At 32.1% G+C, this 14,984-nt stretch overlaps 1 protein-coding gene across 1 annotated transcript; it reads left to right on the forward strand.

Annotated features, from left to right (window-relative positions):
• The first annotated feature begins 1,490 nt into the window (after window positions 1–1,490).
• Window positions 1,491–13,776, forward strand: LOC143049286 (uncharacterized). Its single transcript, XM_076222972.1, has 5 exons — window positions 1,491–1,685; window positions 3,228–4,764; window positions 5,633–5,817; window positions 12,140–12,563; window positions 13,425–13,776. Exons 1-5 carry the CDS (start codon window positions 1,533–1,535, stop codon window positions 13,511–13,513), a joined length of 2,388 nt encoding a protein of 795 aa, XP_076079087.1. The 5' UTR covers window positions 1,491–1,532; the 3' UTR covers window positions 13,514–13,776.
• The last annotated feature ends 1,208 nt before the right edge of the window (window positions 13,777–14,984 follow it).

Raw genomic sequence — 14,984 nt, forward strand, 5'->3', positions numbered from 1 at the left:
GTAACCACACAGCGCAAGTGCAAGGGAAAAACTGTGATGAAATTAAATGTTATCAAACGTGCACTAGAAGGCGAATAGTGTTAATTGCTTCTAAAAGAAAACAAATCGACCAAAGCATTTGATAACTGTTAATTATCAAACCCGTGGCAAATAAAAGCTTAGAACATACTCACCCCTTCTCGTCCAATGAAAAAACATTTTTTTCCCCTCTAATTTTCATAGCACATGTTTTTCCATGCACTATGAAATGCTATACATGAATGACTTTTCATTGTCATTTAATAATGAAAGTGAACTCTTAATAACTGCACTAACAAAGTGTACAATTCCCTGAGGCATTTTCATTGGAAAAAAAGTCTACTGATTAAAGGTGAAAGAGCATAGATTAAAACAAAACATTTTTAATTTTGCAAATTTTCATACATTTTCTAATGGCATACATGCATGTATATAGAATTATAAACAAAAATAATTGGGATAACTTCAGGACATAGGTAAAATAGTATTTATTTAATTTATATACCTGACATTTGAGGGATTTTTTTTCTTTCAAGCAAATGATGCCAGACTGCTGATATATTCAGCAAAGGATTTTTTTCAGAGAAACACAATACATGTAAATTTATCAATAAAAAGTAAGCATTTAATGTTGAATGGTCTGAATTTAAATATGTATACGGAGAGTTTTATATTTATATAAAAAAAAATCAAATTTAAAATAGGGAATTTATAAAATATTGTGTTGCTTTTAAAAGAAAAATATCTCACAATAAATAAGTATCAAATTTTACCTGAAGCAGAAGAAAAACAATTTATCCATTTGGTCCTGACAAACTATGTCAGAGCTATTTCATTCCATCCATTGAAATGATGATTACCTATGTTTTACATTTAGTTCATTATAAAAAGTGAACTCTTATTTAGGTTTGAATATATTACAATGGGAAAGGATCATTTTGTAAGGTCACTCGAAAGTGTGAATATGTTCTAAATTGGTCAGACAATACTTGGTCATGTTTTATGAAGATTTAAGCCCTCGGCTTCGCCTTGGGCTTAAATCTTCATTAAACATGACCAAGTATAGTCTAACCTATAATTCATTCTATCATTTGACATTTTTTACGTAATTTATGGTTCATTGCTGAATGTTTATCAAGGTCACGATCGTTTAATTTTGTTTTACAAAACCCGAAAGCTAATTAGCAGTCAATGTATTTTATCAACAATCACTGAAAATGAATATATTATTGTTTGCGGATTATGCATTATTGGTTCGTAACAAATGAATAAAACGTCCATAGAAGATTTGGTTTAGTTTTTATACATGTTTTGGTTCAATAATTTTTTTGAAAAAAAAAGTTACTCGTTTTCAATCACTTTAATTATATCATAACACATAAAATAGCAGTTTTAGTTTTTCTTGAAGGTAATCCAAGAAAAACATTGTTGGTGTGCTTTATTACTCTATTTATTCATACTCACAAATTAAACTTCTGATCACATCAAGAAAAAAACTTATTTCCGAAAAAGAAATGGGGATATATACACATATAACGAATTTCTTCAAAACATCTCAAGCAGAACAGGATCGATTTGATGGATTATGCCTAGAGAGGGAATTACAAATACTTGGTTACGATGATTGTTCAAAACTTGTTAGATCCTTATTACCAACAAAAATACAGGTATGTTAAAGGAGGAAATAAAAATATTTTCCAGGAAGGTTGGAAGCAAGTCAAATTGACATATAAAATAGCTTATATCTTGAGAAGGTTCTAATTATAAACCAAAGCACTCGGCCTACAGCTAATATCTTGGCTTTTTTATTTGTTTATAACGTTTTTATTTGCTCAAAGAAACAAATACAATCGTGCAAACACCAAAAGTGTTACCAACTTATAACGTCTTCTCCGTCTTGTGGTAGCAATACACAGTTAGCAAATGATGCTGAAATTTGGTCTTTAAATTCAGGATCATGTGCATGCATTTTGAAAAGGATATAGCCAACTCTACAAGAATACCAAAACATGTATACATATTTAGAATCTCAGCAGATTTAAAATCTGTAACCAAACACTTAAAACAAAATTGTACAAGTTCAGTATCCATGGAAACATTTGGTGTTTGTTTTCTATTTTATTTTAAAAAAAATGCTGTTGGACACCCCTATACAGGCTTAAAAATGTCCATTTTATAAAATTTCAATGAATATCAGACATACTTTGTTTCAACACTGAATGATAGCCCTCTCTCTCAATAAAAATAAATGGGGGTCTTTCTGCTCCTTTTTCCGCAAATTACCTTTCAAAAGATCGAGGCAAATTTATACCATTGAAAAACAGTCAACAAATGTTGATATAGTTTTAGAGCCATTGGTGGACTGGATATGAATTTAGACCAGAAATTTACATTTCTACTGAGCAAACCAGGGTTTAATCTCTTCTCTGAAATCATACCTTTCAATTAAAACCACTTTTACAGCATCAAATTTTATTTTTGTTCATTTTCAGGTACTTTTAACTTGTCTTTCTTTTTAATTTAAAAAATTCACAGGGGCCAAAATGCGAAACTAACCATTCTAAATGTGTATTGCTACCTGTATCCGCATCGATGGTCTCATGGTTACCTGCCGGCAACATGTAGGGTGATCGTAGGTTCGACTCTCGACCGGGCCAGTCTAACTCAAGATTTAAAAAACTGGTACTTTCTGCTTTGCCGCTAAGCTGTCGACATATAGAACATTGTAACCGGGTGGAGTGACATGTCTTCTTGCGAACGTTGTGCCCTAGCATGTGACTTAATCTGATTAAACGTTTTATTATAGTCTAGGGTCAATATTCATATCCCAGTATCATGTTTTTGTCCTAAAATTATATTTCACCTTAAGATATTAGAATATATAGGTAATTATGCACAATGTGGAAGAAAAAAGCAAATTTAGAAAAACTGACAACCAGTAAATTAAGATAGAGTGGGATTCACTATTCACGTTTGGGGCTGGAACAGTATAAATGTTTAAGAGCTAGTGGTAGACTAGTAAAAGTATCTAGACCTCTCAGTTACGGAGGCCCCTTAAAAATGAATAAAAAAAAATGGATAAATAGAAAGACAAAAAAAATTAGACACTGATTTTGTTGTTTTATATTTTATTAAATCATAAAGCGAGGATTTTTTTTTTTGATTTTTTCACCCGCTTTTTAAAGATTTCACATTGTTTTTATTAACAGATATCATCTACTCAGATTCAGAGGCTTATGTCATCTTGTGGCTTCAATCCTCTTCTTATTCATACTGCATGCGACACACTGAGAAACAACGAGATCAGTTTACCAGACATGCTTGGAAATATGCGATCTTGTGTGGTACAATTACCTGGTCATTTGAAGTCGGACTCGTGTATTGAACAAACATTTCTGCAGATGAAACATGAGCAGCAAATATTTCTAGTGCAATTGCATGTTTTCAAAACCTGCCGATTTGACATGGAAGCTGCCATGAAAATAACTGGTGCATTAGACAGCATATCCCTTCAGATAAAAATCATGAACTTAAAAGCTCACCATCTGATAGAATTCCACACTGTAGGTCCAACTAACTCATCGGAGGAAACAAGTTTTTCATTGCATCCAATGGTTTTTCATTTTTTAAAAGAAGCTTCAAGGAAGACTGAAGTGGCTTCTATTTATAAAGAAGCTGTTCGTGAATTTATGAAATGGATCCAGGATAAAATTGAACAATATGAAAACACGATAGAAACAAACTATAAGATGGCTCAATACCAGTTCATACTAAACGAAGCCCATTTTTCTAATTTCTTTAAATATCTTAATAAAGATCCTTCAAATGAATCAAGAACTACCAAACAAAATAAACAGATTTCAGAAGTAGCAGATTTGATTTTGAATGACCAACAGAAAGCCGAGTTGATCACTTCTTTGAGGAAAAGATCAGAAAAAGATAACGAAAAATTAAGTGCATGTTTTTGGTGTTTGGAGAACGCTGAGTTGGACTTGGATGTGGGCAGTAGGGATGTGATTGTTGAAGTTAATAACCAAGTCAAGATTTTGAAAAGTATTTCATCTAAACATACTGCAAGAGAGTTAATACCAGTTCTCGCTATTTTGATGTATTTAAAAAGTAGAATCTACTACAGATATGATGAGTTAGAGGATGGATATAAGGTCCTTTATACCGCCATCTATATATTAACTGAGGCTGAAGTTGAGGTTGAAGGTATAAAATGGGTAGTGAAACCCTTTAAAGCATTGCGCTCAAAAGTATTCAACCTATTAGGATGCGTTTTACTGAGGAAGAAACGAATTATAGAAGCATTCCACTGTTTTATCCAAGCGTTTGATTTAATGACTAAAGAGAACTACAAGGCCCGAAGTCAGAACATGGCGTTATTCATTTCCAATATTGGGGTATGCTTCTATCAATGTGGTCGTAAAATGTTAAACGAGAAATTAGAATTTGCACAGCAACAATTTTCACAAGCAATGAAATGTTCCAAAAAAGCCATAAGACTTAGACAAACAATGGGACAGGAAAAATATAGTACATATGCATTTGAACTACAGAAACGAGGTAAAATTTACTTGGAACTCAAGGATTTCAACAGTGCATTGGCAGATTTTAAATCAGCACTTGGAATACACATAGACATAGAAACAATGCCTCACACAAACATTACATTAGCCTTACATCTAATTGGAAAAACCTGTCTTCTAAAAGGTCAATATCCAGTGAACAATAGTCTCCAAGGTATGTTGTACTAATTTCTTTGAAATGACCATTGAGAAACATAATACACAAAGGAACCCGATAAATATTTGGTGTCAAGTATCATGTGTTTTCGAGTTCTAGTGGCATAGGCATAAAAGAGGGACGAAAGATACCAGAGGGACAGTCAAACTCATAAATCGAAAAAAAAAAACTGACAACGCCATGGCTAATAATGAAAAAAGACAAAGTGACAAACAATAGTACACATGACACAACATAGAAAACGAAAAGAACAAAAGAATAAGCAACACGAACCCCACCAAAAACTAGGGGTGATATCAGGTTGCGACCCTTCATAGATTAATGAATTACATTTATGATTTATCAATCATGTCTCCGGTAGTCATGAAGGTAACAATAATTAATCAGAAAACCTCAGCAATTAGTATGAAAAACTAAGATTCATTGAAATTTAAGTGTATATGTGTTTTTATATGCTTTTTAAAGATAAAAAAAAATTATGTGTTTTATCACAATTCTACCTTTATTTTATATTTAGTAAAAATTACAATTATGCTTTCGGACCAAAAACACACTTTATAAATTATGCAAATATTCAAAATGTATATATTGTACCCTACTAGCCTTCTGTTATATATCAATATAACAATCCAAGCTTTTGTATAAAGCTATGATATGTGCTGCTGGGGTTGAAATAAAAGGGAAGAAAGAAAAACCGCAAAGAATTTGATATAACGGTTAGCCCTCCCTAGTGGTGAATCGTAATCAGTCCAACAACAAAACATAGCTTCTTATAACCGAGCCAGGAAATCAACGAATACAGTTTCCTTTTAATTCAGACGAAAACTATCTTTCTTAACTCTGTGAATATATTTTATTTTAATAGATGTTCGAAAAGAACATTTGGAGATTTCACGAGTACTGTACGATAGAATAGCCGATCTTATTTACGAGTATGGACTTACTGGATCTTTTGAGGAATATGAAGAGATAAAGTCTAACCACATCTGGCTGCTCAATGTTCTTAATGTTCCTGCTGAATCAGTTAATAAATTCAAAGGTTTATACAAGGTAATGTAAAAATCAGAGGTTTAAACAAGGCAACATATATTTAAAGGTTTGTGGATGGTAGTGTAGTAACCCTCCCGAGTGACAACTTATAAAAAAATCATTAATTAAAATTAATTATTTTATATTCATGATTACGGTAATCAAAATAATAAGTATTCGCCAAAAAAAATGCACTCCGAGGAAAATTCAAAACGGAAAGTCCCTAATCAAAGGCTCAATTACATCAAAGGAATAGACAACAACTTTCATATTCCTGACTCGGTACAGCATTTTCTTATGTAGAAAATTGTGGATTAAACCTGGTTTTATAGCAAGCGAAACATCTCACTTGAAAAATAGTCGCATACAATTTATAAAAAAAATATATTGACAACGATGTGTGAACAAAACAAACAGACATAATAGGTAAAATGACATAAATAGGGATGCAGAAGTGATGGTTTTGTTGTTATCTTAATTACTACAAAGAACAATCACATATACAAATAAATATTTACCATGACACAATAACACAATGACGGGATGTATAAGTACAGAGCCACGTCACATGCAAGACGGAAACACATTAGCATATACGAATGACAAGAATACAGAAATCGTCATAGAACTATAAAACCTTGACGGGATGTATAGAGCCACGTCATACCGGTTTGTAAATAGAAAACACAAAAAAGTATACCGAAAAAGCATATTAACCAAAATGAAAGACAAGAATACACGTCGTATCATAGAACAATAACACAATGACGGGATGTTTAAGTGCAGAGTCACTTCAAATGTATACCACCAAAAGAACAGCAATTACTTTATGAAGTTATAAAATACATAACATACACTTTTTGTATATTATGCCTCATACAATCGTCAGCTCGAAGACGAACCGGCTAAAATATTTTTGTCTACAAATTGAACTTTATATATGATCAATATATACGTACTGATACTTTGAGACACTTTGAAGGGTTGTCAATGCAACACCAGAGAAAAATCTTTGAGCACTTTCTTTACAGTATTATCATTGGTTTTGTTTTAGTTAATTTAAAAATTAAACCATATATGTATTATTATGTATTGATGAAAACTAAGTCTTATGGTCTTATACACCCTGAAAAAAACATATAAAATGAAATTCATAACAGTGTGGTCGACGGTAACACGTTTGTTAGTAATTATACTGAAAAAATTACCTATAACTTGTTTGTCGTTGGCGATGATTTTATGCTCACTCTGTCTATCGGAGGCCTTCAAGTGGGGATTTAAGAAATCACATGTTACACATTTTAATATATAAAATGAAACTTGTATTAGATCATTTTTATACCATCACTTACAACAGTTTCACTTTTAAGAATAATAATGTTCAGATCTGTATTCTTTTGATGGAGAATGAATGTTGCACCATATTTTATTTTTTGTCGTTTTTTTTTTGTGTGTGTATCATTGACGTATAAGACAACCTGACCCCCTTTTATTCAAATTTAAAAACATACGAGATGACATTCATGACACAAAATTACTAAATTAAACTTACAACAGATGAGAAATAATGAACATCGCTTTTATAGTCTACTAAATATCGAAGTCACAAAGGGGTCTTTTTTTAAAAATGATGTAAATTTATAAAGGAAACAACAAACAAAATAGTTCGAATATTTATATTGGGAAAGGTAACGGTGTGTAAATCATAACAATTATTGTATTTCAATGGAAAACTCAAACTGTTGAATTTTTTCCGCTGCGAGCAAATTTTTAATTTTCGTCGCATTTTTAAAATCAATAAATCTTGTATTCCTGTTGGAAGTTGCACTGTGTAGTTTAATACTCTTGTATATTATAATGCCACACAAATCCAACACAGACAAAACAAATGGTAGGTTTAAGAAATAATTGATGCAAACTATACTTTATTGTAGTTTTATCATGGGTAGGCATTATATTCGTGATAATATTTGCCCGAGCGATATCGAAAAGCTATTACAAAAAGTGTACTAGTTCCGTCCTGTATGATTTTGTAAAAAAAATGCATCTTTTTAAAATAGTGGAAAAAAAATTTGTCTGTCCAATGGACAAGTCGAGGCCAAAAAAATATGAACGGTGCATTATATAAACATAGAAGCTGGTTGCAAAAGTTGACGACATGTTCTATTTTTGAACTTGAGTATGGCCTAATACTGATAACCTGAAATATATATACTAGTAGTCAGTGCTTCGGAACTGACATGATTAAACAAACTTTACTAAAATTGTCCGTTTATAAATTTTGAAATTATTATGAAACTAAGGTTTCAACTCCCTCAGGCAAAGTTGGCTTTAGATGAATTTGGCTATTTATTTTAGGTATTTTTAACATATAGCTCTTCAACGATTTTCGGTACTTATACATCTTCGGATTTCAAATGTTTGGCTTTGAGCGTTCCTGATGAAGGTAAATCCAGAAAAGCGCTTCGGACGCAATAAATTATTAAACGTGTTGTTTTATATTTTAACATCACTGGGTCGATACCTCTGCTGGTGGAGTATCAGTCCCCGAGGGTATCCTCAGCTCAGTAGTCAGTGCTTCGGTACTGACATGATTAAACAAACTTTACTAAAATTGTCCGTTTATAAATTTTGAAATTATTATGAAACTAAGGTTTCAACTCCCTCAGGCAAAGTTGGCTTTAGATGAATTTGGCTATTTATTTTAGGTATTTTTAACATATAGCTCTTCAACGATTTTCGGTACTTATACATCTTCGGATTTCAAATGTTTGGCTTTGAGCGTTCCTGATGAAGGTAAATCCAGAAAAGCGCTTCGGACGCAATAAATTATTAAACGTGTTGTTTTATATTTTAACATCACTGGGTCGATACCTCTGCTGGTGGAGTATCAGTCCCCGAGGGTATCCTCAGCTCAGTAGTCAGTGCTTCGGTACTGACATGATTAAACAAACTTTACTAAAATTGTCCGTTTATAAATTTTGAAATTATTATGAAACTAAGGTTTCAACTCCCTCAGGCAAAGTTGGCTTTAGATGAATTTGGCTATTTATTTTAGGTATTTTTAACATATAGCTCTTCAACGATTTTCGGTACTTATACATCTTCGGATTTCAAATGTTTGGCTTTCAGCGTTCCTGATGAAGGTAAATCCAGAAAAGCGCTTCGGACGCAATAAATTATTAAACGTGTTGTTTTATATTTTTACATCACTGGGTCGATACCTCTGCTGGTGGACTATCAGTCCCCGAGGGTATCATCAGCTCAGTAGTCAGTGCTTCGGTACTGATATGATTAAACAAACTTTACTAAAATTGTCCGTTTATAAATTTTGAAATTATTATGAAACTAAGGTTTCAACTCCCTCAGGCAAAGTTGGCTTTAGATGAATTTGGCTATTTATTTTAGGTATTTTTAACATATAGCTCTTCAACGATTTTCGGTACTTATACATCTTCGGATTTCAAATGTTTGGCTTTGAGCGTTCCTGATGAAGGTAAATCCAGAAAAGCGCTTCGGACGCAATAAATTATTAAACGTGTTGTTTTATATTTTTACATCACTGGGTCGATACCTCTGCTGGTGGAGTATCAGTCCCCGAGGGTATCATCAGCTCAGTAGTCAGTGCTTCGGTACTGACATGATTAAACAAACTTTACTAAAATTGTCCGTTTATAAATTTTGAAATTATGATGAAACTAAGGTTTCAACTCCCTCAGGCAAAGTTGGCTTTAGATGAATTTGGATATTTATTATAGGTATTTTTAACATATAGCTCTTCAACGATTTTCGGTACTTATACATCTTTGGATTTCAAATGTTTGGCTTTGAGCGTTCCTGATGAAGGTAAATCCAGAAAAGCGCTTCGGACGCAATAAATTATTAAACGTGTTGTTTTATATTTTAACATCACTGGGGCGATACCTCTGCTGGTGGAGTATCAGTCCCCGAGGGTATCATCAGCTCAGTAGTCAGTGCTTCGGTACTGACATGATTAAACAAACTTTACTAAAATTGTCCGTTTATAAATTTTGAAATTATTATGAAACTAAGGTTTCAACTCCCTCAGGCAAAGTTGGCTTTAGATGAATTTGGCTATTTATTTTAGGTATTTTTAACATATAGCTCTTCAACGATTTTCGGTACTTATACATCTTCGGATTTCAAATGTTTGGCTTTGAGCGTTCCTGATGAAGGTAAACCAGAAAAGCGCTTCGGACGCAATAAATTATTAAACGTGTTGTTTTATATTTTTACATCACTGGGTCGATACCTCTGCTGGTGGAGTATCAGTCCCCGAGGGTATCATCAGCTCAGTAGTCAGTGCTTCGGTACTGACATGATTAAACAAACTTTACTAAAATTGTCCGTTTATAAATTTTGAAATTATTATGAAACTAAGGTTTCAACTCCCTCAGGCAAAGTTGGCTTTAGATGAATTTAGCTATTTATTTTATGTATTTTTAACATATAGCTCTTCAACGATTATCGGTACTTATACATCTTCGGATTTCAAATGTTTGGCTTTGAGCGTTCCTGATGAAGGTAAATCCAGAAAAGCGCTTCGGACGCAATAAATTATTAAACGTGTTGTTTTATATTTTTATAGCAATTCCCTTGATACGAAAGATCTACATGTTGCCTTGTGCTTTTTTGCTCTTTGGTTGGGTTGTTGTCTCTATGACAATTCAATTCTCATTCTTATCATGGATAAAACTTCATGTAAAAATAAGAATATGTGGTGTGATAGACAATCAGACAAATTCTTTCCAGGCGTTAGCAAACTATAGGTCCCTGTATGACCTTCAATCATTAGCAAGATACACACTTTATAGAATGAAAGCTCCAAGAGGTCTTGGCATGTAAAAACAAACACGAAGATGAGAGAGAAAAATAGGGATACCGCATGAAAATTGGAAAATGGTCCGCAATATTACTTTAGTCCACTTACTAAGTTGAAATTAAAGACCTGGTGAATTCTAGCCATACGCGTATGGTCCAAATACTCATATGGTCCGGACCATATTTTATTTGCGATCACAAAATGCACGAAGTCGTCCACTTCTATGTAAATTGGATCGATTTGAATATAAATAAGATGAATGCGTTTCTGTTGCCAAGTGTTTTTCACAACTATAGAAGCAGAATAGTTTAAGTTTCCTTTATACACCAAATGATACATTTTACCAATACAATAACGTAAATGCATGCAAATTTCACAAGGTTTAATTCAAATAGCTTTCTTACTATCCAATAACTTTCAAGTACGAAAAAGATAGGGGAGAAGTATATTTTGTCTATATGTTTTGTATTTGCACAACTTTTGAAAGTGAATTATGCATTCGTTCTAAAACAAAATTTTAGACCAGATAAAAGTTAAAAGATGACATAATTCGACAATCGCTATTGTGAAATCGCTTTGACGTCCTAAAAAGATAATCAATCAACACATGCATTGCAACTTTTAAAGCCAGTAAGTCATTCTTTTTAGTTAAAGAACATGCGATATCATATTGTGAAAATTGATTGTCAAAACATAACAAAAACTTAAGTAAAGAACGTTTAATTATTCAATATAAATCAAAACACAATTTCCTGATTAGTATTTCGAATTATTTTATTTAGGCGTTGAGAACATTTGGTGACCCCACGGTTTAAATGTCTATACTAAGGACGTCGTGAGTAATAGGCGTTATAGACGAACGTTCACCTAATCTGTCCCAGTCAATGGGATATTAAAGTGCGTCAATCAATTACCACAGCCACTGTTATGAATTCGATTCTAAATTGGTATTATCCAAGGTATTGTTTTTTTTCTCTGGCTTGTTTAACGTGTACAGATAAATATTTTAGTCTGGGTAAAAAAATATTTATAGATGAAATAAACTCATCAAAGGTACCAGGATTACAATTTTGTACCCAAGACGCGAGTCTACAAAAAAAATAGGTTTTTATTTTGGTCTATTTGTTAAATTCTATGTGGTGTTTCGTGCTGATCCGTAGATGGTGTTGTATTGTAACACTACTTTCCGAGGTAAGGAGAGAGAGAGTTCAGTACTCAAACACATGTTTAACCTCGTCATATTCTTTATTTTCTTGTCCAAAGTTGTCATTCAATGGTCGTTGTTTTATTTTTATTTGGTTGTCTTATTTAGTATGTAATCATTAGATGTCCATTGAATATTTTATTACTGAAGAAATATAATAAAAGTTGATGTCACGTATAGGCGGGATCGATTTAGTCTGATTAAATTCAGCCTCTTAGTGAGAAGGGGATATCAATTTACTCGCTTTGTTTACTGATGATCAACAGCCTTTAATTGAGTATTTAATTTACTTTTAGATGTGTGAGTCAGGTGAAAGGAAAGTGACATGGAAGAACAACTCAAGGCGAGAAGTAAAATTTCAAAAACGATATAAAAACGTGCTTGAACTATTAGGCGAAGATAAATTACTGCAGGTCTTGGACGATCAGACCAAAACAGCTGTTAAACAATGGGTGACTAATGCAAAACAAAGCGAACCTTTGACTGACGAAGAATTTGATGACGTACTTCCAATTGTATTAAATAATATCAGTGATGAAACTATAAATGACGAAAACGATGAGACGTTTTTCCAAGAATTGATTTCAACTGCACACAATCAATATCACAAAGACTGTGTCCATGATATCATATCGAGTTTAAAAGAGAAGTATCATTCTTCTGATGATATGGAATTTGTTACATATTGCCTAAACCATTGTAAAGAAGAAAAACAAACAGGTAAGGTACAAAGATTCTTTTAGAAATAAGGATTTGTAACACTGAAAGCTCATAAGACAAACAAACTTTCTTCTAGTGATACACAGGCAAAATTTGCTCACATGAATTTCACATGAATCTCACACATAATTCACATGAAAAATTTCACGTAAGATAAACCTCAATCGAGGTTATAAATGAAACTCACGTGAAAATTTTCATGTGTATTTTACTTAAATTAAGATTCACTTGAATCTGATGTGAAATTTTTCACATGAATTTCACGTGAAATTTTACAACAATTTTTTTTTTTTATATTTTTCATAATTTTGATTAAATTTGAAAATTTAGATGTTATTTGAAATACTCTATTTTAAAAGTTCATGTGAATTTCACATGAAAAAAATGTACGTGATTTTCATGTGAAAATTCACATGATTTTCACATGAGAATTAATTGAGACTCACAAATACTGATTTCACGTGAGTTTCACGTATAGGCTCGTTTGAGGTGAAATTCATGTGAATTTCAGGTGAGATTCACATGAATTAAAATTCACGTGAAATTTGCCTGTGTACGTGGTAACAACCTTACTGATCCGATAATAGTGCTTAAAAATGTATTTCGGACTATTATACAAAGGAGCATTACGTCCATTCCTACCTATTTACATAATGGTTGCCATCGCTAATGGTTTTTTTCTGGTTTGCTTAAACAATGTATTCATTTATACAAAATGCAACATGATTTTTCTTGAAGGTTGATAACTTAAAGAATTTGTTAGAAAGCTTTTTATTGCTGCCAGTTTTATTTGATTGGTTCGTTGTGATATGAAAAGTAAGTAACTTTGTACGCTGATGTCACACTGTTTTATTTTTTTAGTCACAGAACATACTACAAACGATGGAAAAGAGACAACAAGGAAAAGACGTTGTAGTCAGTCACCTCTTTCTAAAAGTGATGGAAATTAACTCAAACTAGGAAAATAATATTCGATGCTTTCATGCAAATGATAATAAATAAAAGTTCAATTTTAACTAAAACAACCAGGAAACGATGAGGATTTTAATTGATATTATCATATCAAAAATAATAAAACATAATTCAAATTTTAAAGTCTTTACATTCATATTCATTTTATATATATAAGTGTTTAAAGTAGGGTTTAGATTACTATGAGTGAAGAGTTTGTAATTATCACTATTCCACATCCAATGAAACAATGAATACATGTACAGGGATATTTTTTAATGTATTGCTGTTATGTTGACGCATAACGGGAGAAGGATTTATATGTTTCAAAAGACTTGTTTTTGTATCCAACATATGACTACTCTATAAAATTAAACTGTTACATTGTCATGAGTTAAAACTATATACACCTATATCACTACCTTTCTCTAGGGGGACAAAAGTTTTTATAGGTGAGGGAAGTAGTAGAATATATATCTTATTGGTATCATTTTGGTAGCAGTACATTTCAGAAAATTTTAGCAAGTTAAAGGAATTTTGTTTACCTAAAATTTCACGTACACTTGTTTTATACAATATATATATATATATATGTATATAAAAAAAAAGTGGTTAAAATGCTAATGAGACAGCTATTATATATGACTACCAGATGTCATTGTTTTCTTAATTAAAAATTCCTTTTTCGTTCATACCGGTTAATTACTTTATTATGTTTATACTGAAAAATAATTTTGCTTTGAGTTAGAAAAAGTATGGTCATCAAAAGAGTTGACATGTTACTATGTAGTGTACATTTACCATTATGTTACTTGATGTTCTTGCAATACACACAGTACGGTGACTAGTCAATCTTTGAGAACTACTTTTCATAGGATGGGAGTCATTGAATATGCGTATATAATCAATTATTAAAAATAGTCCTATTTATGTTAAGAAAAAGTTCTTTTATGTCTTAAAAAATGCATTTCATCGCGAGGTACAGAAAATATACTGTAAACAGTAGACTATAAATATAGGTGATACTAGATACAAGAGAACTCTTAATCTTAAATACTACAAACCACCTCTGTACTATGGAAGATTATAATATAACTGGACTAGAAATACACACAACCTGTAATTAACTGCCTTTACAGCGCTTTCGCGCTTTGATTACTTTCTTGATAGTAGGTTCTCTGATGAGTCTTTTGTAATCGAAACCGCGTCTTTCGTTCCACTCCCCAGGCGTATATACAAAATTTAGTCCTGGTATATATGATGAGTTTATTTACCCATCCCTAAAACACAATACTCTTCAACTTCGTACCTTTGGATTTATTACTTTTTTTTAATTTGAGTGTCACTGCTGAGTCGTTGTAGACATAAATTATCATTGATATTGTCATAATTATAAATTAACTGTTTACCAAAGTTTTGTTTTTTTCTAAATAAAAATAAAGTTTTTTTTCTCTCAGCAACGTAGCTGTA

The sequence above is a fragment of the Mytilus galloprovincialis genome, chromosome 10 (assembly GCF_965363235.1).
Source record: "Mytilus galloprovincialis chromosome 10, xbMytGall1.hap1.1, whole genome shotgun sequence".
Lineage (NCBI taxonomy): Eukaryota > Metazoa > Mollusca > Bivalvia > Mytilida > Mytilidae > Mytilus > Mytilus galloprovincialis.

What these genes read in the sequence shown, in the direction of transcription:
- LOC143049286 (XM_076222972.1), top strand. Translation starts at nt 1,533, where the DNA reads ATGGGGATATATACACATATAACGAATTTCTTCAAAACATCTCAAGCA. An exon ending in AGTGAACAATAGTCTCCAAG is followed by an intron (nt 4,765 to 5,632) that starts GTATGTTGTACT and finishes TTATTTTAATAG; the next exon opens with ATGTTCGAAAAGAACATTTG. An exon ending in AATTCAAAGGTTTATACAAG is followed by an intron (nt 5,818 to 12,139) that starts GTAATGTAAAAA and finishes ATTTACTTTTAG; the next exon opens with ATGTGTGAGTCAGGTGAAAG.